Source organism: Stigmatopora nigra, chromosome 14, assembly GCF_051989575.1.
Source record: "Stigmatopora nigra isolate UIUO_SnigA chromosome 14, RoL_Snig_1.1, whole genome shotgun sequence".
Lineage (NCBI taxonomy): Eukaryota > Metazoa > Chordata > Actinopteri > Syngnathiformes > Syngnathidae > Stigmatopora > Stigmatopora nigra.
This window is the reverse complement of record NC_135521.1, coordinates 4,287,587-4,310,175: the sequence shown is the minus strand read 5'-3', so window position 1 is coordinate 4,310,175 and position 22,589 is coordinate 4,287,587. Positions and strand designations below refer to the sequence as shown.

Below are 22,589 nucleotides of genomic sequence, written 5' to 3'. Positions count from 1 at the left end.
AGCCTATTCCAGCTGAGATTGGATGAAAGGCAAACTACACCCTGTTCTAATTGGCAGACAATAGTCATGATATCATAATATATAGTGATTATGACCAACATACTGCATTGCATTCAGTGAATCCAACTCCACGAAAGACAAAAAGTCTCCTGCTTGAGATCGGACAAAAAATATTTCAATTCAGGACTCCAAAGCAGTCAGTACATGTCAACAATGTGGAGAAACAACGACTAGAACCTCATCCAAAACAGTACCAGACACATCATATCCACTGTGTTTCCACATGTGAATGTTTTTGATTGTGTGGCATGCAATCATGAGACATAGACTAAACGTTTGTTGACATTTCCTGACATCAAGCGGCTTGAGCGGTTAGTGCGTCAGACTCACAGCTCTTCGGTCCTGAATTCAAATCCAGGTCTTGTGTGGAGTTTGCATGTTCTGCACGGGCCTGTGTGGGTGTTCTCCGGGTATTCCATTTTCCTTCCACATTCCAAAAGCATGCATGGTAGGCTGATTAGACACTCAAAATTACCCCTTGTTATGGATGAGTGTGCATGGTTGTCCTTCTCCTTGTGCCCTATGATCGACTGGTCACCGATTCAGGGTGTCCCCCGTCTGTGGGCCGAAGTCAGCTGGGATAGGCTCCAGCACCCCATGCGACCCTAATGAGGATAAAGCAGTTCAGAAAATGTATAAATGCCTTTCAACATATAAGCAGTAGATGAATGAAAGACTCAAGCTTTATACAAGGATTTTAATCATATTTTGTATTTACAGACTCAAGTTGAAACAAGCGATTGCTTCATATTTAGTTTTTAACCAGCCAGTCTCTTTGCTGCATTGATTACTGGATGTCTGATGATGTCAGAAGCTGAAGGCCGTTTTTTGGGGTCAGGGCAGATCATCAGCTGGAAAAAGAAAATGAACACATTATAGATGAACTCATTGGATGTCTTTGACAGCAATAGACCAAGCAATCCATTTGAAAGCTATTTCAGTGTTAAATTAGAAATAAGTGGACAAACCCTGTCATTTTGTTTTGTGCTTATTAGAGCCAATCAAAAGCATTGATTTGATCCAAAACGGCTGTCATCTTGTTCAGCAAAGTGCACGTTACTTTGTTTAAAGCCAAATTATCTAATGTTTCGCCATTCGGATTTTGGGGGAGAAAGTTATCTTAGTGTAACACGTAGATATGGTGTCAGTTGTAATTTAATTTTTCTTTTTTTGCATTGCGTACAAATGCTGTAAACCAGCAAGTTTTCATGTTTGAAGTGGAACCTTTGAACTACAAAGATTGCATTTCAAAGAAAATAACTGTAAATTCAAAGCACATTAAAGTGGATAGTACTTTTCACCGTTGCCTTCAATATTCAAAGCAAAGTGTAATGCCGATGAGTTATCATTATTTATTTATTTTATAACTGAATTATAGTTCGACAGTCGTTTGATAACCAATAAACATCTGAACGAAACTTAAGTCTCATATGCAATTAATATTTAAGCACACGCGTGAAGAGAACAAATCGCATACCTAAAAATGACCACGCTTATTTTTATATATTGCGCGATAAATTGATGTATCGCCCATTTTAAACCAATATTCTCTTTTAAATGGGACAGTTAACTCCAATTCTTAATTGTCATTTGAAAAAAAATACTTCAGGGCCAGATCGAGCAATAGTCACCTTGAGAAGACTGAGAAACTCTTGGGAAAGTCTGCATGGCCCAACAGGGAACTCGCCCTGTCGGATATCGTGCCACTTTTGTCCATTGGACGGCAGAGCTTGCGCCCCCGAAGCGCTCGCCACAGTCAGAGCGAGTGAAAAGACGTCCGCCTTGGTCAAGTCACTGTAGTCCTACAAAACCACATTGGGGAAGATATAGATGTCAATTATGTGACATAAGGCAGCATCAGGTACATGATTTCAGATTAAAACAAAAATAAATTAAAAAAAAAACATATACAAACCTCTTGCAAAACTTCATTGGGCAGATACCTGCTGTCACCTTCTTCCACTTGAGAACTGCTAACCTGTGTCACATGACCAAGATCCCCTGCAAGATGATAGTTTTGTTTACATGAAAACTAAGGTTGAATTTTAATGCAATGATTACTACAACTTAACCTTTTATCGGGCACTTATTTAAAAATTCTGCCATCGATGGACGGCACTAGACTACCAATTTTGACTGGGGTGACTGGGCTGGGAATTAATAAACGACCAAATCTCTCATTAAGTAAAAAAAAAAAAAACATCAATATTCTATAATCACGTTTTATGTTTGCAAAAAAATGTCAAACCTATTTTGTAGACAACATTGCTGCTCAACGTGTCCTCGTCCAAATTGTTACAGCTACTTCTAGACTTCTTGGATATGAAAATGTTGCCTAGGACACAAAAGAGGGGGAGTCTGTTAGTTTTGCAGATGCTCATTCATCACTTGCAGCACTAGCACTCAAACTCACTGGGTTTGATGTCCATGTGCACCAGTGACATGGAGTGGATGCACTCCAGGCCTCGGGTGACTTGGAGCAGCAGATCCTTGAGTTCTGGTTCTGACATGGAGGTGAGGTGCCTGGCGTTGCGTTCAATGACATCAAACAGCGTGCCGCTGTCACAGTACTCGTTCTGAATGAGCAAGTGGTTGTCCTCGATCCACGATGAATAGTAGCGCACTACGTTGGGGTGCTGGGCCAGCACGGCGTGGGCAAACACTTCTCGCATGGTGAATTGTCTAAATAGGAAGACAAGAGCACTTTGTTAAGCTTGTACTTGTTAAGCTCAACAAAACAAATTATTGGTGAATTTCAACGCCTAACTTGAAGGCTGTCACAATTCTATGACAACAACAACTTGATTATCAAATGAATCGACAGTTACTTAGAGCTAAAAATTATCCAAATCCTGTAGTCTGTTTATTGACTATTATTTATGATCCCATATACATATCCATTTGAATTTCTCTTTTATCTGTTTGTATTCATTTTCTAATTAACAATCTAAATGTTCACAATTTCTTTAATCTACAGGGAAAGCAGATGATTACATTGTAATTACCATACCCACCAAAAATATTAAAATGAAAGCAATACATTATTAGTAAATAACATGATTTCTATGCAACAATTAGTTGATTAATTGCTAAACTAATCAGTGATAACTATCAAAATCACTTGACTTACTGTTCGATAGATCCCATTAGAGGTTTTGTTGATCTCTTGATGGCGTAGAGACAGCCATCAAGCCTTTTCAAACATTTAAACACACAACCAAACTGCCCACTGCCAATCTTCTCCAGCTCAAGGAACTCCGAGCAGTAGCGGGACGACGCATCGCTTCTTATTGCAGTCAACCTCTAAAGGTTACACACACACAAAAAAAGTGTTTTTAAAGATAATTCCAACTGACCCATTTGAACTCTCCACATAAAATATCCCTACCTTAGATAATCTTTTCGCTTTACCGCAATTGTCATCTCCGAAACACCTGGAAAACAATAAACATTATAGTCTGAGGTTGTACGGGGATAATTAACTGCAATAATCACTCAAATGATAAAAAAAATACATACAAGTGTGTTCTTTTGCGCTGGCTTTTCTGCTTTGGTGGGGACTGTGAGATGAAGGAGAGGGGGCTGAATGGATTTAAATTGACCAAAGGGCTAACGCTGTTGCAGTCTTTGATGGACCTTGGTGAAGGTTTCCCATTTTTGAACAAGAATCTCCTGCATGTCGGTGTGCAACTGGTCTCCTTGGCTGGGGAAGAAGGAATCTGCACAAACACGCAAATAGATGTTTAGGCAAAATGAAACGTATCGAGATTCAAATTGAAGTTGAGCTATCCGTTCAGATCACATAGATCACTTGCTATGGCAGTTAATGAGTTAAGATGACAAGTAATAAAATGATCCATAAGTATAACACAAAAAAAATGTATAGCTATAGAGCTTATTTTTATATTTCTATATTTATTTTGACAGTATTGTATTTATTTTGACAGTAAATCTCCAACTCAAATAGCATAATTAGATCAAGACTAGATGTAACGGATCATTCTGCAATATCGTAAACAAACCTTTATTTAAAAAACAATGTAATTTCTCAAATACTCATTAGAATATTATATTTAAGTAAAAAAAGTTAGCATCGGGGAACCCCTCATCCTTATCATAATTGTTATTCACAACCCTAATATTTATCAACTTAAAACAGCGGCGATAAACAGATTACGTACCTTTTTCGGACTGGGCGACTCAAATTTCCTTATGTTTTTGGGCCGAATGGTCGAAGTCTGGCGAGCTGAAACGGACTTTGGTTCAGGGGAAACCTCGCACAATCGTGAAACCTGCGAACATGAGGCCGGGAGAAGCGTATTCGGGGATCCTCCACAACTTTTCCGGCCCCACATCGGCGTCACTTCTTCACCCGCGCGTGGGGGACTCCTCGTGGCGGTGCGATGGTAATCCAGCCGCCTGACAACGGTGCTTCGTCGCTCGAGCATTTGGAAATCTCTTCTCGGTGGCCTACGCTGGGGATAAATGCGTTGGACTCACCTAAAACTTTCAATATTGCTTCTCTGTGATGAACGTTTACCAAACGATTTCAAAGCACCGCCAGCAACTGTCGGTTACGTCATCCGGAGCAGCCAATCAGTCGCAATCACCTTCATCTGCTAATTTCTTTGGTCTGTTGGCAGTCGCGAACGCTAAAAGCGTCATTACCGCCACTTTGAGGCATTTTAGTGGTACTACTATACCGACAAACTTTGGAATAGGTCATGTTCATTCATTTTTTTGAACCGCTTATCCTCACGAGGGTATTTTTAAAATGTATTTTAATTTGCCTTTTTTAATGGTTTTATTTCAAATTTAATTCGACAAGAAGCACAAGACTGAATGACCATGAAGTCAGCATTTAGTTTAACATTTATTTGCCCAGTGATGCAATATACACAATAAGGGCTATAAATTATATTTTCTTGGTAACTTTGAGACACGTTTGAAGTGACCTGACTGTCAGCATTCTGTTTTCTTTCCTGCCCATAATTTTAAACGCCAACAATACATTTTCATTTATGGATCAAAATGTTATCTGATGAGTGTTGCTAAAATACTACATTACATATCTCTGCCATCACCAATGATGATAACAATTATGATCATGCATGTGTCAAATATAACTAATTATGCTCAAGTGTGATTAACATTTTTTTAAATTATTGCAATAATTAATTTATAGCTTTAATTGACTGGAGTGAAAAAAAAATTCTCTAAGTCGTGTCAAACATAACCATTTATGCTCAAGTGTGATTAACCATTTTTTTATTATTATTGCAATAATTAATTTATACTTCAATTGACTGGAGTGAAATAAATTCTCTCTAAATCAGCAAATTTGCCACCGAGTTGAATCAATCTAAAACATTTATCTGAATTTCCATAGTTTCTAATCAAGTATTCAAATGGCTTATCCAAGTGATTTACAAACTTCTGATATAAGTAATACATTTAACATAATCTGTAATAATTAATCTCTTTGTTTTGTTTGATAGCAACTTAGCCTTTCTTGGTCAACTATAAAATAAAAGCTTTGACAATTGTTCAATGACTCCCATGTACAAAGGCAAGTACTACAACAGTTAAGGCTTTTAAATCACTTATATTTCTAAACTGTGCACACTCAGATCAAAGCATGGACTGGAAAGACCCGTAATTACACCACTGTAGAGAGGCATCATCACACTTCCAACAATTCAGCCACTTTCTTGCCCTTATATAAAAGATTTGCATATGAAGACAGCCCAAATGACACCATACACCCATTTGTCTTCCACATAATGAACAGCAGTCCAACTGGCAAATGATCCATCTCTCCATCACACCTCCTTCATGCCTCTACCCATAAGGCAGGCAAAGATAGTCATCACCATCTTGGGGTTGACCTCCACCAAGTCCTCAGGCAGAGCGTAAACCTTTGCACCGATCTTCCTTGCCATGGAAATGGCGTACCTGATGCCGAGAAAGTTAAAGTTAGTCTGGCAAAAAGACTGAATTATTCAAATGTCAGCAAGAGGAAAAAGCCCTTGTCAAACTGTAAATAAAATAAAGCTCCATCAATATGCATTAGTATTATGTTAACAACTGTCATGGAACAGATTGTGTGCTTTACTTTGATGTTGCATCACAAATAGATTTTTTTTTTTTTTTAAATGTCAGAAAGAAGATCGGTTTTTACTTGGCATTCTTAAGTTTGTCGCTATCTGTCGGCTCTTTTTGCACCAGTTCGAAGTTCACACTCCCTGGTTGAACGGCATCGATTAGGTCCAAAACTGGAAGACTTGTACCAAGTGACTTGTCCTAGGAACCAAAAAAAAAAAAACAGCTATAAAATCTTCAAGATAAACAAGTCAATACTTAACAATTAATGAGTTCCCAATAAAACTCTTAAAAACAAATCTGGATCACCTTAAAACTTTTGATAGAAGAAGTCTTTCCGGCCTCTGACAAAGTTTTGTTCACCCACAATATTATTAAATCCTCTCCTGCCACTTCTCCATCGCCGAGGTCTTCCAGAAGATTTAACGTGTACCTGTATAGTGACCAAATGTTATCGGATCATAAAATTTCACCTTTGAAAATTCTATTTAAATGGCTCCAGTACATCACGTCTTCCACAAAGGCTGTCATGAAATCAAATGACTATATAAATCACCTTCTCATCAGCTGCCATACCAACGCAAGGGTGAGTTTTGAATTCCCGTCATTGAGGTCCTGTCCTGCGATTCCCACTAAGGAGAAACCAGCAGCTTTCTTTCCCAGCTCCACAGCATAGTTACAGTTTTCTATCTGCCGCAGAATTATACACAATATTAAAGGTCATGTTTCCCTACTGCAGGCAGACCATGAAAGACAATCGAATTTTAAATGGACCTTTTTTAAATGACCTCCTCCTATTGCTTTGAACGGAGGCATGTTAACTCTGTTGTCCCAATCTACTGTCACCTTACTTTTTTCATACAGTTGGAGAATAGCCATGGCATCCTGCAGATCACTGTGTAAAACCATATGCACACAAGTATTAGTGTCAATACATAAAATTGTCAAATCTGACTCTAGCCTTTTTAATAACAAATCATTTGAAATGAGAGAAACTAACCCATAGATGTGGTTAACACGTGGAGTAACTCCTAAAGAGTTCATCCAGTTCCTGAATGTTCTCTCCTCTCTGGTCTCACCTTGGAAATAAAAAAAAATGAACACAAAGAATGCAACATTAGTAGCAAATATGTGGTATTTGTCAAAGCAATTTGGATTTTCAACAATCCCTGAATCCTTTGTTATGGAACAAATCTTACTCTCAAGATTCCAATCTTGGTTCTCTGGTTTAGTGAGAGCAGGGTGCTTGTTGAAGAGCGTGGCCACAAAGGCCATGTTAAGTTTTGCATTTCCAGATACGACATCGGTAGCCGTCACAAACTGTCGACAGCCAAGACTGTCTGCTTGTTGCAGCATATACTCCGCTCTCTTGGAAAGATCTTTTTCCTGGATGGAGGAATTGACTCAGTTTCACAATACGTTGAATATTATGTTTCATATTTTCCCCACTAAAAGTTGCACAGTAAATGAATAGCCAATCATAAAATTGGTTTCATATATAAAAAAGGCACACCGGATTATAAAACGTAGCAGCAGAAGTAGTAATAGGGGCTTTTGTTGTACATCCACTAGATAGAGCTGTGCTAGTAGCGGGTTGTGTTTCACATTCACTGCTATAGTAGTATTATAATCCAACATATGGAGTAGTAGTATGTGTGGTTAGTGTTTGTGTTATATACATCAACTAGATGGAGCTGTGCTAAAGGGAATTTCATACAATGATTAACCAATATGGAGTCATACAGTAATCCCTCGATTATCGCGACTCCACTTATCACAAATTTACTACGATTTTGTCTGCTATTAATTATTTAAATATATATATATATCTTTTTTTACTAAAGTTCTGAGTCCTAGTTGCAAAAGTGACTTCTGCTGAATCTGTGCTTTTTTGTTTTTATAGGGGTGACCCCACTCCATGATTTTTCGATTATCGCGGTCATGTCTGGAGCATTGAAAAGCGCACTGCCGGCTTTTGACAAAATTCAAGTCTTCTATCTTTGTGTGGAAAACAGTAAATAATACATGATAATAATGTTGGTTTTCTGGAGAGAGTCAAGTATAAATTAAGTCAAGTTTTTAGCTAAAACATCAGCTTACATAGATTCCAGTCATATCAATTTCGACTCGATCCACGCCCTCTTTGCTGCCATCTGGTGCAATCTGCTCCAATAAGTGGAAATAAGCCTTGGAATCCTGCAAATATCAACATACTTTTAAGCACACAAACACAATAGTTGAAATTTTGTGAAACATTTTATATCTGAATATTTTGCTCAGCTCAAGAGAAATTGACGATAGATTCCAGACCCAATAATTCACCAACTGTTTAACAAGGGGTGATGACATTATGTTGTGGATTCATGACATGAAGTCAAAACATTACGTCTGCCACAATTGACTAATTGATTGATAAATGTATTATAACTTTTCAAAAAAACAAAATCATTTTCGAAATTTTGTGACCTAACCTCATTTCCTCAAAACTGAATTCCAAATTTATATTAAAAGATAATGCACCATTTGTGAATACAAATGAAGGACATAAAAATGATACGACAGCTGCTTGCACCCATTATAATTGTGTCTCACCTTAATATCCCCTGAAAAGTTTGTCAAGCTCATGCCAACTTTCCTAAGGTGGAAATTGGCCCAGCGTAGCAACAACTCCTCTGGACTGAGTTTCATCAACTCCTCCAAACTCTCCCCTTCTTCCAGAAGCGCCGCAATCGCTAAATGCAGGACAAAGGGCATTATATGACACAATATTGCTATGGAAATGACTGCACAGCATAGTCTTACTACCTTCATTGCGGCTCAGCTCGATATCTGCAAAAAGTCCGATCTTTATGATTTGCCAGAGGAGGCCAAGGACTAGATGAGGTTTGCCCTCTTTTAGATCTTGTGCTCCAATGTTGACAACTTGGCAGCCAATAGCCGAGGCCGAGTTCAGAGCCAAATTCAGATTTTCCTAGAAATGCAGTAATCAATAGTTAGAATATGTACAATGCTGCATTCAGACTTATATCAACATAAAAGTCTACCTGTGTAGTGAATGCAGTGAGTTTCTTTGTGTTAATTGTTCGCTCATCAATGGTCTCAGGAACAGATTGATTAATGAGTTTGCTGCAGACAAAAAAATATATAGATCAATGTAACAAATGGAGGCCTTCAAATTAAGTCCTAATTTTGGCTTCCACTTTGATTTTTTTTTTATCACTATTTTGCATTGATTTATTACTCTAAAGTTCAATCAAATTCTATCATTTTACCATAGTACAATGCCATCTGCAAGTGCTTTGAAAAGAGCTCCGGTGTCTGGGTTGATGGGCAGCACGTGTTTACAGTCTGGATCATTTTCCAAAACGGAGTTAATGAAGTTGGCAAAGGCATAGCGCTCTTGTTCTGGAAGACGGTATGACCACATGTCACAACCATAGACGCAGAAAGACTTCATATTCCGATATCAGTATTAAAAAGGGGTTCCCACAAGAGACTTGTGGGCAATATGGCTATTCTTACCAGAGATTGAATGTTGCGTTCCTTCACTTGAGATTTCACTGGTGCCCCCAATGGCAACAATGCCTTCCTTCTTGTTGAGAGCTTTTCGGAATCCTTGGGCAATACGGTCATCTTTCAAGTCCCTAAAAACCTAAACAAGCCCACAAAAATAACTAAAACTGAGACTAGTGTCTTTTCCTTATTATTTTACAGAAATGCCCAATGAGAAGAAATACAATATTTGAAAGACAATTCAACAATATAATATATTGTATTGTATCAGATTAGATAACTGGATTCATCCCGCTTTTGGGAAATTTCATTGGCACTGTAGCAAAAGGGTGAGAATACAGACACAGTAAAAGACAAATAAATAGGTCATAAATATATGAGCATGTTGCAGAAATTATAATTAAGTCAACTATTTTGTTGTTGTTGTTGGTTAGTGTTACCTACAGCAGTGAACTCTTCAAGACTGATTTGGCTGTCTTTATCCCGGTCAAGTTTGTGTATGATTTCACGAACCCTGTAGCCAGGAACGGGACAATTGAGATCACGGAAGAGATCACCAAGTTCAGAAGCACAGATGTACCCATTGCTGTCCACATCTGCACAGAAGGGATGAAGAAAGATGTAGAAAAGGGGATGGCTTAAAAGGGAAAACTTCTTTTCTCATTATGATTACACAGTTGCTTTCATTTATTTATTATTTAACTTTAGAGTTGAGACTCTCAATGATACTGCATCCAGCAACAACAATGTTTGGATTTCATGCACAGTCTGTACAATATTTCGTGATCTGCTGTTGACATTCTTTTTGTAGCTCAATATACTATCCGTACTAATCTCACACCTGCATATTGAAAAATGTTGCAAGAATGTTTCAGAGCAGACGAGACAAAAAAAAAAATGCTTTTTTGGTCTTATGTCAGATAATAGTCTCCGCCCATCCTAGGTGACCTCCACTCGCCATCAGTGAAAATTTGCTTTAATTCCAGTTGACCCAAATTCAAGCATAGCTGACTGAGAATTCCTAAATACAAAGAACAAAATCACATTTACTTACCTATTTTTTGGAAGCTCTCTCTGATCTCCTCCATTTCCTCAGTGCTTATCTCTTGTGACATGGTGACACCTGACAAGGAGGCCATTGCAGAGCAATATAGTTTATGGATGTTAGAAACTCACATTGCAGAAAAACAACACGATAGCTGCTCCATATAGATTTTAAGCTACATTGCATGGATGCATGCGTCACGCCAAATGTTTAAAATTGTGCACACAAATTAATCGAATACAATAAGTGCTTGTATGTACTTTAATTACCACCAGATGGCACTGTTCCAGTGAGTGAACCTGAGAGTGGATTTCCTTTTTTTTCCTTTTTAAAATGTTCATTATTTTACATTTTTAAGGGATGCCATTGTCTTTACACGAGGCTCATAATATATAAAATAATATAAATTACTGATGAATTGAAGAGTCCCTTTCTAAAAAAAATTGTCGCAGTCAAATTAATAATATGAACATGACTAACTCGAACCAAAAGAAATCTCCAATACTATACGACTTTTTAAAAAGGAATCGATTTCACTACGATAAACACATCCACGAGCAATCGATGACAATGACACGGCGTTTTATCTGTGTCACTGCATGGCACATATAGATTATCCTGTTAATGTGGTTTCAAACCTCCTTTTCACGTGCATGACAAATGATTAGAATGTCAGGAAGACACCAGGTGCAAAATGATTTCATTCAACACATTGACAAAAAAATGGATAACCAATGATGCATTTGCACATGAGCTATGAAGTGTCACGCTAAAGGCGTGTTATAATAAAAAGAAATATCTTACCTGAATCGGCCAAAGTGGCTCAAGAAAAATCCTCTGTGAGATGAAAATACTTGTCAGTGCTTTAGGAAAGCTCCCCGTTTTCATCTCTCGACCCCGCCCAGCAAGAAAAGTAACCCCGCCTATATATCCATAAGCCCCACCCTCTCCGCCAATTCCAGCCACACCCTCTTCCTCTCCTCAGCAGCAAATTAATCAACGTTATAATATGAATAGAAGTGAAAGTAGTGATCAAATTAGAGGTTTTTGTATAATAATTAATAGTATATGATAATTACAATATATAACGTTTTTTTGTATTTTAAGTATTACTTTAACCTCTGAATTTTCCTCCCACATTCTAAAAACATGCATGGTCGGTTGATTGGACACTCTAAATTGCCTCATGGTATGGATGTGTGTGCTTGGTCGTACGTCTACTTGTGCCTGCGATTGGCTGGCCACCGATTCCGGGTGTCCCCCGCCTCTGGTTCAGAGACACCAGGGATTGGCTCCAGCACCCCCAAGAACCTAATGAGCATAAAGCAGTTCATAAAATGGGATGAGACTTCATCAATGGCAGTGCAACTAGGAATTCCATTCTTAATCAACTAATCAATTAGAAAATAACATATATTTTGAAAGTTGATGAATCCTTTAGCGATGATTATAAAAAGGACAAAATCCTAATTGTAAGGAAATGTACAGAATATTTTCTTTTCATTCTTTTTCATTGGTCCAGTCTGATATTTATACTATATATGATCATTTTACTTCTTCTGGAATCATGACTTTTGACCATGTTTTTTTGTACTCAGTGTAACACTTCTAAAGCAATGTCCAATTGACACATTTTGCACAATGGCTTTAACTGTAAAAAAAATCTGACTGTAATGGGGTTTCGCAAATTTTCCTGCTGCTTCTACCAGTCTCTACATGCATGAATTCCTCATACCTTCCAGAGCAACACCTCCTTGGTGGTTGCAACCCCCCCCCCCCCACACACACACACACACATACACAGTTCATCTCACCCCACAGTGATGTGCTGAATCTTGCTGAGGTAAATTCCTCGTCTGTGGCGAATTATCACAAATTTTTTGAAATGGCCATATTCTTGCTGATCAGAAAGATGGCGCTAAACAGCCTGGGGATATTTTTTTTTCCACGAAGAAATAGCTCGAGTATTGGTTTAAAGTTATAAATGTTTGTTTTCCAATGTGCATTTCGATTGACCAGTGACCAATCCACATGGCTCCAACTCAGTGCAATCCCAACGGAGGATAGATCCAATGAGAAAATGAACGGATGACATTCGAGCAACTGTTTCGCTTCATCTGTCTGTCTTTTTAAAGTGATCTATTCGTAAATCTAGTAACACATGACCTTTTCCATTGCCCCACAGTGTACGTTACGCTCCAGAGCAGCACATTCCCATTAATTCTAATGAGATCATTTACTCAAGTCTATAGTGTTTTGTCGCAATTGTTGGATCTCTTTGCAATGTGTTGAATTCTCTTTGTGTTTCACCATCTTCCCTATCCTTCCTTCTTCAATTTCAGGAAGTCACTTTAAATAGCACATCTTATTCACTTTTGTTTCCTCTTAAATCTTGCAAAGCATAGAGAAAATATTTGAATTCAATGTCAACACGTGGGAGAAGTATTTAAACCACTTGAGGACATGCCATCACATCCTGTGTTTTTTGTGAGCGTCCAACCGCCATCGTAATATATACTAATGAGTATAGAAGAAAGGAATGTTGGTGAAACTGGTCATCTTTGCAATCTTGCAAGAACACAAATGTGTTTACTTTTCCTCCAAGCCCATTATATCTGGTTAGTGGTCGACAATGTAACACTCTAATCTGGACTGAGCAACTTTGTACTCATTATCAAGGCATATTTGAGTTATGTTTGAGAAGGCATCCCATTATTAAAGTTAACAAGTCAGCAATGAACAGTGCTGTTATGGTTGATTTGTTTTGGGTCAGTTCGTCCAAAAATATGTAATTTACCACACTATGGAGTGTAATACCACACCCATAGTGCCATACTGCCAACTCCCCCAGAGTAGAACACATGCCCCTATTTGGCTGTGCTGTCAGCTAAACTCCTGATTGGTGGACTAAATCGAGCGCTTTGACTCACACCTGTGTGATGACACACCTTCCTGAGTTTCTGACAACTTTTGTGATCTATGACTCTTTTTAAAGCATTGAGTTTGTGAATCAATGATAATTTGACTTTATGCTGAATAGATGCTGGAATGATTTAAAATGTTTAGCATTTCACTGTGCTTAAACTTATTCTCATACTCAAAATGTATTCAACATTCTGCAGGAAAGTTTGTCCCAATTTTCAGGAAGTCTGTTATTGGCAAATGAACAGTTTTTCTGCACATTATATTTCTGTTGTGAAGGATCAATTTAACATTGTAAACAAAAAAGACATGCACATACATAAAGAGGACTATAATCACAATATTGAATTAAATCATTGAAAAATACAACAATGTGACAACATAGATGATAATTAATAATTTGAAGAGAACCAGTGACCTCTAGCGTATCTAAATAACCACACATCTTTAGTGGATTTTTGTTCACAAATGTTTTATACTGTATGTACATGTATTTATAGTTAACTAGATATAGGGGTGGGCAAACTATTCCACAAAGGGTTCAAGTTTTCATTCCAACCCATAAAGAGGACACCTTTTCACCAATTTGGTGTCCTACAACTGCAATCACTGAATTGCAGTCAGGTGCTACTTGTTTTCTGAAGAAATCTCATTGGTTAAAGTGTCTTTGTTGGATTGGTTGCAACAAAAACCTGCACCCACAGCAGCCCTTGTGGAGTGGTTTTCCCACCCCCGATCTACACCATGAGAGATATGTCATGGAAACACTTGGAACGTTACCACCTTTTTAAAAGTTGTTTGTAATAGTTTCATTATGAACACTGACCCATCATCTCTTCAATCTTCAGGCTCTGGAACAGTCTCCAACTCACACAAAATAGTTCTACATAGAGGACAAAGAATGTATTAATTCGATGGATGAAATGCAAAAATGTGGTAACATTTTTCAATAAACAAATTCAACTACTTTAAGTACAAGGGTGTCAAAATAAGAAATATATAAAACTGTCAAGCCACATCTAATATTTTTTAGTTGCAAGAACATGTACACAATCTAATAATGATATAAATATAGTTAAAAGTAAATTTTTTATAATTTTGAATAAAACTCAAAATTTAATACATTAAGAAATATTGCATACCTATTACACAATACATATTTGTGTTTGATGATCATAAGACCATTATGTCCAAAATAATTATTATGATCATTTTTATATAGTGATAAAAATTTAAAAACATTTTTTTGGTGATATTGCTCCCAAGAATGCCTGCATTTTAACTGCAGTAAAAACTATTTTTGAAATGTTTTTTGGTGTAAAATTAGACTTTACTATCAAAAGGTTGCCTTTTCAGAATAACTGATCTAAAAAAAAAATTATAAATGTATAGATCCCTTTCAATGAACAAAAACACTTGATGTGAAGGTTTTGATTTGTCAAAAAACACTGGAACTGTCTTCCTCACCTTTGCTCCTCACTTAAATGAAATTCAGCAAGTGCCATTTTGGCCAGCCTCGGTGTTGCCTGAAGACAGAAGGCTGCTGACAACTGAACAAGCTCCACCGCTTTTTGGGCACAGCCCTCGCTTCGGCACAAGGACAGGAAGTCTTCTAAGAGGTCACCACTGTCCAATCACATTACAAAAACAAAATCTAATGTAAACGTGAAAAGCATTACTCTATACAGCACCAAGGAAAACTATATACAGCTGCCAAAGCATCACTTACGAAGGTACTCTGTTCTTTTCTCTGAAAAGCTCTAGCATTTTCCTGCGGAGAAAACAAAAACATTTGGTCACTTGAGTTTTTATACTTCCCTCTTAAGAGGAAGACTGGCAGCGAATATTATTTGACTGCCATTGACGGCAATAGACATCAAATCCCTTTTGACTGGGGGGTGTAGCATCTAGCATTCACTGCCAGCCCCTCCCAGTCAGAATGAATTGGATCTCTATCAATGGTAGCAAATGAGTTTCTATAAATGGTGACAATATGTACAAAGAAAACAAACTATCTGGCTTGCTTTTAATATTTTTTTTGCAACTTTGATGGCAAAAAAGGCCATCATATATTTTAATGAAACACCACAGTATATCTCACCAAGCCTCTTGGATCATATTGGCTCGCAACAGAAGTGAAGTGATATGTGAGAGTGTTGCAGTGTTCCATTCTAGACTGATCTTAGATCTGTTTGTATCAAAGGCCTTCTTTATTTCCAAAGCACATGTAGCAAAAGACTCCTGGACCTTAAAGCACAAGCATGGATGAGATATTGAGAATACTTAGTGGACAGGGAAAAAATTGGAAACATTTCTAAACTAGATACTGCATTGACTGACCTCAGGGCTGTGTTTTTCTCTGGCCATCAGGTTGAGTAGTTCTTCAATCAGGTCTAATTTATTATCATGACCCAGAGACTTTATATCTGAGGGAGAGATGGTGACAATAAAAAAGGTGGTGTCAGGTTCATACATTTCTCTTTAAGCATAACAACTAAAACATTTTGTCCGAATTAGTGCATCAGGTCAAAATTCTTATCTCTCAGCGACCTTTCCATATGGTGGGCAGCATATCCAAGCGACTATCTGTGTCCAGAGCCTGCAGGAGTTCTGTCAGTGCCTGAGCGTTTGGGTAATGCAACTGCAAAGTTAAAATAAATGAAAAAAATGGTCAGTATTTTCAAGGCAGTTAACATTTCTACTATACTTTCATTTTCCCAGCAGAATTTAACACAGTAAACATGGTGAGAGAGAAGAACAGTGGAAACCCAGTATGCTTTTGCATTTTTTTTAAATAATACATGAAAATATAAATATTAAATTGACAGGACTTTTTATAAACCATATTTTAACAGAGTCTCACATAAAGGCACAGTTCTAACAAAAACAATGCCGGTCAGCCCAAAAGCAGATTGTTTAAATAAAATGTTTTGACTTACACACATTACTTGTAATCTAAATAAAAATGAAGATGCACTGACCGAGGGAACAAGCTCTTTAAACCACTTTAGCACCACGTCGATGTGTTCCATCATGCATAAAAGGTTGAAAAAGCGACCACTAAAAAGGGAAAAGGGCAGTCTCCTTAATTATTTAGGCTGTGTGAAGATTCTTTGCAGACAAAATATTTATCACATGAAATTAGTAGCTCCGTATTGAATGTATACTCACTAGTAAATATTCCTCTGGTAGGAATCACCCAGAAGCCTCCAGTTTTCCCCTACTTCGACAAGACTATGAACTTTATACCCAAGTTCCAGATCTTTAAACTCCAGACACTGCAGGACAAACATGGGGAAATCAAAAATAAATACATTTATTTATTTTCTGTACCTATTATCCTCACAAGGATCGCCGGCAGGGGACACTCTGAATTGGTGACCAGCCAATTGCAGAGGACAATGAGACTGACAATCATTCACACTTAAACTCATACCTAGATGTAATTTAGAGTGTTCAACTAGACTACCTTGCATGTTTTTAGAATGTGGGAGGAAACCGGAGTACCCGGCGAAAACCCACGCAAGCCTGACAGAGTATCCAAACTCCACACAAGAATGCCGAACCTGGGATTGAGCCCTCGATCTCAGAACTGTGAGGCCAATGTGCTAAACACTTTTCCAATACCTTAACCACTAGGGCGAAGCACTAACCACTTTAGTAGGGTGCCCAAAATAAATACATTAAGAATGAAATAACCATGTTAAGAAACAAAAATAAAAATAACTTAGCGGCCCAATGGCTTGAGTGGTTAGTGCGTCGGCATTAAAGCTCTGGGTTCAAATCCAGGTCAGTCCACCTGTGTGAAGTATGCATGTTCGCCCTGGGCTTGTATGGGTTTTCTCCAGGTATTCTGGTTTCCTCCCATATTCCAAAGACATGCATGGTAGGCTGATTGGGCACTCTAAATTTCCTCTTGTTATGAGTGTGATCGTGAATGGTTGTTCGTCTCCTCGGCTGCGACCCTGGTGAGGATAAAGCGGTCTAGAAAATGTATGAATAAAAAGGACTTACAACTCTCATGGCACTGGTGAAGAATTGCACTGATTGAGAAAAAAACAGAGATTGCTTAATATATCCATATAGCATAAAACAGTAGTTTATTTCTTTTTTTGGATCACACAGGTAAACACACTAAGTACCGTCATCTGGATCCTGGCAGGTGAAACTTTTCCCTGCCACTTCTGACATAATCTCCTGTAAAATGTCAGCATCACCCTGTCTAATTGTTCCTGAATGAGAAAAAAAATAATGTCATGAAACGTTGTCATTTTAACTAGTAATATGAAATAAGCAATCTCTCAATCTTTTATATATGTCAAAATAACTGTGCTCACCAGATTTGTAAAATATACCCAGGAGATGGTGAAAAGTAGCCAGACTAGGAGCTAAACAACAATTGCAAATTAAATTTCATGTTGGACAAAGGATTAAAAACAAAGAAAAAGAAGGGTGTTTTCAACATTACCTATCCTCAAAGTTGTCATCTCACTTACAGTCTGCAATGCTACCGATTTAGCCACAGAACCACATCGTCTCAAGGCTTTGAGAACGCTGTTAAAAGTATGTAGATTGGGCTGGATTTTTTGTTGACTCATCTGGTTTAAAATAGTCTACAAACATAAAATAACATTTGTTACAATATGCTTGAGATGATCATGAACATACTCCATACTGATTCTCTTTATATGGAACTCAAAATACATGTAATAGTTCAATTCAAAAATAAATATTCCAATAAAACATTAACCAGAAAACCAATCATTTGATGTGCTTAAAATATTACAGGTTGTCTGAGGCCTTACAGTGATGAGCTCACATCTCTCAGCATATTTGTCCCTGACGTCTGGAGCTGCTATGATCAATGCGTTGAAAATGTGGATATCACCTGTGAACAGAGTATGAAGTTGGTGGATGTTTGTAAGCAACAAATTGCTTCAGTAAATGTTTGTAAAATATGTCATTTAAGACAAATATTCTAGCAATCACACTCCACCGTCTTGAATTCAGAGATGGATACTTTATAATCCTAAATGTTTTAATGCAAGAGTGCTACCACTTACTTTGTAAATGGCAGAATATCACATCCACTATATAAAAAAAGCATCGCTATATGCCTTTTAATGAGATAATTCATTGATCAGTGACTGTGTTAAAATATTAGTTCCCAACTAATTTTATTGCATTTGTTTCATGGAAGCAGAGTTCCCCCCTTACATATAAATAAAGAGCAACAATGTGTGTTTACCATTCCAATTATTTTGCCCATTATTTATTTATTTCTATATCTCTTTCTTCCATCTTACCTGTCATTCTGTTGTTAAGCAGGTCTGTGTACACACTGAAGGCCTTGGCATAGGCTCCATGCTATAACACATACAGTACACATTTTGAGAATCTAACCAAAAAGCTACAACAGCTACAAGTACATCAATGCAGTACATTATGACAACTTGCCAAATATGATATCCGAAATACCAAAATTCATGAGAATGTTCATGTTTTTTAGGGGATCGACAATCAGCCAACTGATTGTTTGGTGGGTGCACCTTCACTTCAGAATTTTGAACCAACCCAATATTGACATAACTCAACACTTAAATTACAGTTATTTTGGTTACTAATAATGGTTTGATTGACCTACCTTCACCATGCCCCTTATGAGAGCAGAGTAACATTGAGTATCTTTCTCTGGCAACAGGTTGAATATCCTTTCTGCGTTGTTATTTTCTCTCCAGGTGAGCTTTAGCAAATCTGAGGCCCGACGAAATTTCCCTTTTCTCTTCCTCGCCTCCCCTACAGGTTCCTCCTGAAAATAAAGCGAACAACAGGTAAAATGGTACATTTTTAGCTTGTAACATTGAATGTGAAAGCATCCATTTAGCAAGATGGTAGAGATTAGATCAGGGGTGTCAAACTCCCTTTGGTCTGCGGGCCAAATACAGCTTAATTTGAGATCAAGCGGGCCGGACCAGTAAACTCATTGCAAAATGACATAGAACTAACAATAAGCCCACTTTTTTCCTTTGTATTAGTCACTAATACTAATAATTAGTGCAAAGAATGAGTAAATTATCAAAATGTATATTAACAGAATTTCCCTTTTACATTATGAACAATATATTATGAACAAGAGAATAACATAAGAACATAAATAAATGTCAATTCATGTTGTCTGCACATAGTAAAACAATGCGCCCCTAGCGAATAATACAAGAACTACACATTTTAAAGAAAATTCCTGTTTTTTTTTATACAATGCAGCTTTCTTCACCGGGCCGTACCAAACCACCAGACGGGCCGGATCCGGCCCGCGGGCCGTATATTTGACACCCCTGGATTACATCCTTTATCAGGTTTATTGTTTCCCACACAATTTCGTTTTAAGTACTTCAAGATATTCAGCGAGTGTCTTCCAGATATAGGACTGAATTTACAATGACTCACCATAGCATCCTCTGTCTGCATCGCATCCTCCTGGACAGGGTCTCGGTCACAATAGAGACAAATCAAGTCTAAAAGGTTGTGAGTTGTATCCATAGACACAGATAGCCCTGAAAGAGAAGTGTTGATATCATAAACTTGCACCTACAAACAATAATATGAACCAGATGTAGTCTTGGCGATGGAATTTTTGTGTGTCAAGTTTTCTCACCAGCTTGTAACAGTTGATCATACATGTCAACAGCAAGTTTGACTTTCCTCAAGCTGATCCTTTCCTTCAATGCTTCTTCGCTCATTTCATCAAGGCGTAGTGTTACTGTATCTGGCATTAAGCACTACACAAGTACACACAGGTCTATCTTCATTTACACTTCTTGAACGTAGACACAGTATCCCCCAAAAATGAGCACACCCCTTGGTTTCAGCAATATTTTTTCATGGGACAGCACCAAAAAAGTGACTTTGATACAATGTAGTCACACTGTAGAGCTTTGATAAGAGCCAATTTATTGTATCTATTAAAATAATTCAACAAACAGCAATTAATGTTAAATGCTGCCAACAAAAGTGAGTACAACCCTAGTGACAATCTTATTATTTTGTGTGGCCATGATTATTGTCCTACACTATCATGACCCTATAGGCATGGGGTTCTATGATTACTGCTGGAGCTGGTGGAAGTTGGAGTTACGTATTTTAAAAATACAATACCATATTTATTCGAGTATAATGCGCAGAATTTTGTACCAAAAAACTGAAGCAAAGTTCAAGTGTGCGTTATACATGAGGTCTTCACTTTAATGACCAAATCCTAATGAAAAACTGCCCACTGCTGTTCAGTGTCGTCTTATGATAAGATACACTAATAAAAAAAATGCAGAAATAAGGGTGTGCTTACTTTTGTGAGATACTGTATGTTCACATTGTTCTACTATTCCTTAGTCAATATTATACTGTATTATTGTTTTCTTACGGGTATATGTGGTTCAGCAAAATCTTTAGTGAAGAACTTTGGATAAGTGTTGATAAAATATTTAGCTGCAGATCTTCCTGACTCTTGTGAGAGAGAGTACAATTTCTGCAAAGAGAAACGCCGTGGGAAATTAGAGGCCATTTACAAATACACAAATGTTGTACAATTCATTGGATTTCTGAGTTAAAATGTTGCATTGTTCAAGTTGTTTTATAGAATCAAATGATTCTCACAAACTCAGCAGAGGTCCTTGGAGAGAGGTAAGCATCATCTTGGAATTGGTAGGGATATGCTGTAGGATCCTTGCAAAATAAAAAAATAAAAAATCAATCCTATTTGCTGCAATTTAAATTACATAGGTATTAACATGATTTGTCCACCACATTTAAAGCAAGACAATATTGAATGCACACTGAAGCAGATTTCATTATTACTATTATTTTATTAAAGATTATCACTGTCGGGGTGGGAGGTGGTTTTCTTACTCAACTATACATTAGTAAACGTAAATAGGGAAAGAATAACGGAGGTACTCACAGAACGCACAGTCATAGCCAAAGCCTTCAAGACTGACTCCTTGCTCCTTTTTAATCAAAGAAGACAGCATTGATGATTTCCAATTAGGTATGAATTTTATTTTCTACTTAATTATATATTTCCAGGATTCCGGCTCGCTTGATAGAATTGACGATGCCCGGATATTAATAGTGCCATTGATGAGAATAATGTTATTACAAAGAGCAGACTTACCATTCTTTCTTTCTGGGGATGATTATTGGCTCTGTGGGGTCTGCTGCAAATGAAAACATTTGTTCATGTGGAAAACTGGAAATTCAATGGAATGTATTTTGGCCATGTAAGGAGCCATCTTTAGATGGCATGTTTAAGAACTAAATGACATATACATCCAAAATCAACACAAATTTAATTCAAACAAATGCAATATGGTAAGAAAAAGAATAGTAGGTACATTTGGAATTTTAAAGGTTGTTCATCACTTGGAATTTAATTAATTTTGTTTACTTACTTTTATTTGCTTCTGCAGCTTGCTGGTGGAAAGCTGAGACCCCAACAAAATTCCTTGGAAAATAGGGGTGGGATCAATATGCAAATTCGTAATTTAAACACAACTATGCAATCTCTAAAAATAAAATGTTTTGCATTTTAAATTAAATTTAGAGACAGACAAATTAGCTGGTATATTGTTTTTAAAATAATTTCTACAAACATGCGTCGAAAAGAAAATTAATTAATAATTCATAACCGATAGCCTGCAGTGAGTTCCACTGCTGCAGAATGACCTTATGGCAAAAGATACCAGTGGTAAATAAGAAAAGACATACAAAACAAAAAAATCTGGATCAAAGTGTTGTGGATATAAAGGTAAACTTGTCTTACCTTTGGAATGACGCCCATTCTAGGTTTGTGAACAAAGCTCTGTTGTTTTTAGAGATAAATTGCCCTACTTGCTTACAGGACGCAGCCATGTTGCTCAAAAGTACAAAGGAGTCTGGGAGGAAGAAACCATCT

At 37.3% G+C, this 22,589-nt stretch overlaps 3 protein-coding genes across 3 annotated transcripts; all 3 read right to left on the bottom strand.

Annotated features, from left to right (window-relative positions):
- Positions 1-743: 743 nt before the first annotated feature.
- LOC144207409 (wee1-like protein kinase 1-A) lies at positions 744-4,669 on the bottom strand. The gene is made up of 9 exons (XM_077732873.1): positions 4,242-4,669; positions 3,580-3,779; positions 3,449-3,494; positions 3,191-3,363; positions 2,474-2,742; positions 2,309-2,395; positions 1,976-2,061; positions 1,692-1,862; positions 744-911 (listed from the first exon to the last, which is right to left on the bottom strand). Exons 1-9 carry the CDS (start codon positions 4,506-4,508, stop codon positions 819-821), a joined length of 1,392 nt encoding a protein of 463 aa, XP_077588999.1. The 5' UTR covers positions 4,509-4,669; the 3' UTR covers positions 744-818.
- Positions 4,670-5,311: 642 nt separating this feature from the next.
- Positions 5,312-11,636, bottom strand: LOC144207581 (plastin-3-like). Its single transcript, XM_077733123.1, has 16 exons — positions 11,525-11,636; positions 10,730-10,798; positions 10,120-10,271; positions 9,685-9,814; positions 9,435-9,567; positions 9,207-9,288; positions 8,968-9,133; positions 8,755-8,894; positions 8,263-8,358; positions 7,362-7,548; positions 7,163-7,241; positions 6,937-7,057; positions 6,719-6,852; positions 6,472-6,595; positions 6,242-6,363; positions 5,312-6,015 (listed from the first exon to the last, which is right to left on the bottom strand). The coding sequence occupies exons 2-16, from the start codon at positions 10,788-10,790 to the stop codon at positions 5,883-5,885; spliced, it is 1,860 nt and encodes a 619-aa protein (XP_077589249.1). The 5' UTR covers positions 10,791-10,798; positions 11,525-11,636; the 3' UTR covers positions 5,312-5,882.
- A 2,328-nt stretch (positions 11,637-13,964) lies between these two features.
- ptcd3 (pentatricopeptide repeat domain 3) lies at positions 13,965-22,588 on the bottom strand. Its single transcript, XM_077732633.1, has 23 exons — positions 22,458-22,588; positions 22,087-22,139; positions 21,810-21,852; positions 21,597-21,642; positions 21,293-21,361; positions 21,060-21,164; positions 20,298-20,421; positions 20,090-20,196; positions 19,287-19,451; positions 18,949-19,009; positions 18,448-18,530; positions 18,111-18,255; positions 17,980-18,030; positions 17,785-17,874; positions 17,657-17,685; positions 16,814-16,920; positions 16,624-16,702; positions 16,193-16,283; positions 15,983-16,068; positions 15,744-15,889; positions 15,372-15,413; positions 15,110-15,268; positions 13,965-14,525 (listed from the first exon to the last, which is right to left on the bottom strand). The coding sequence occupies exons 1-23, from the start codon at positions 22,544-22,546 to the stop codon at positions 14,480-14,482; spliced, it is 2,016 nt and encodes a 671-aa protein (XP_077588759.1). The 5' UTR covers positions 22,547-22,588; the 3' UTR covers positions 13,965-14,479.
- Position 22,589: the final 1 nt, after the last annotated feature.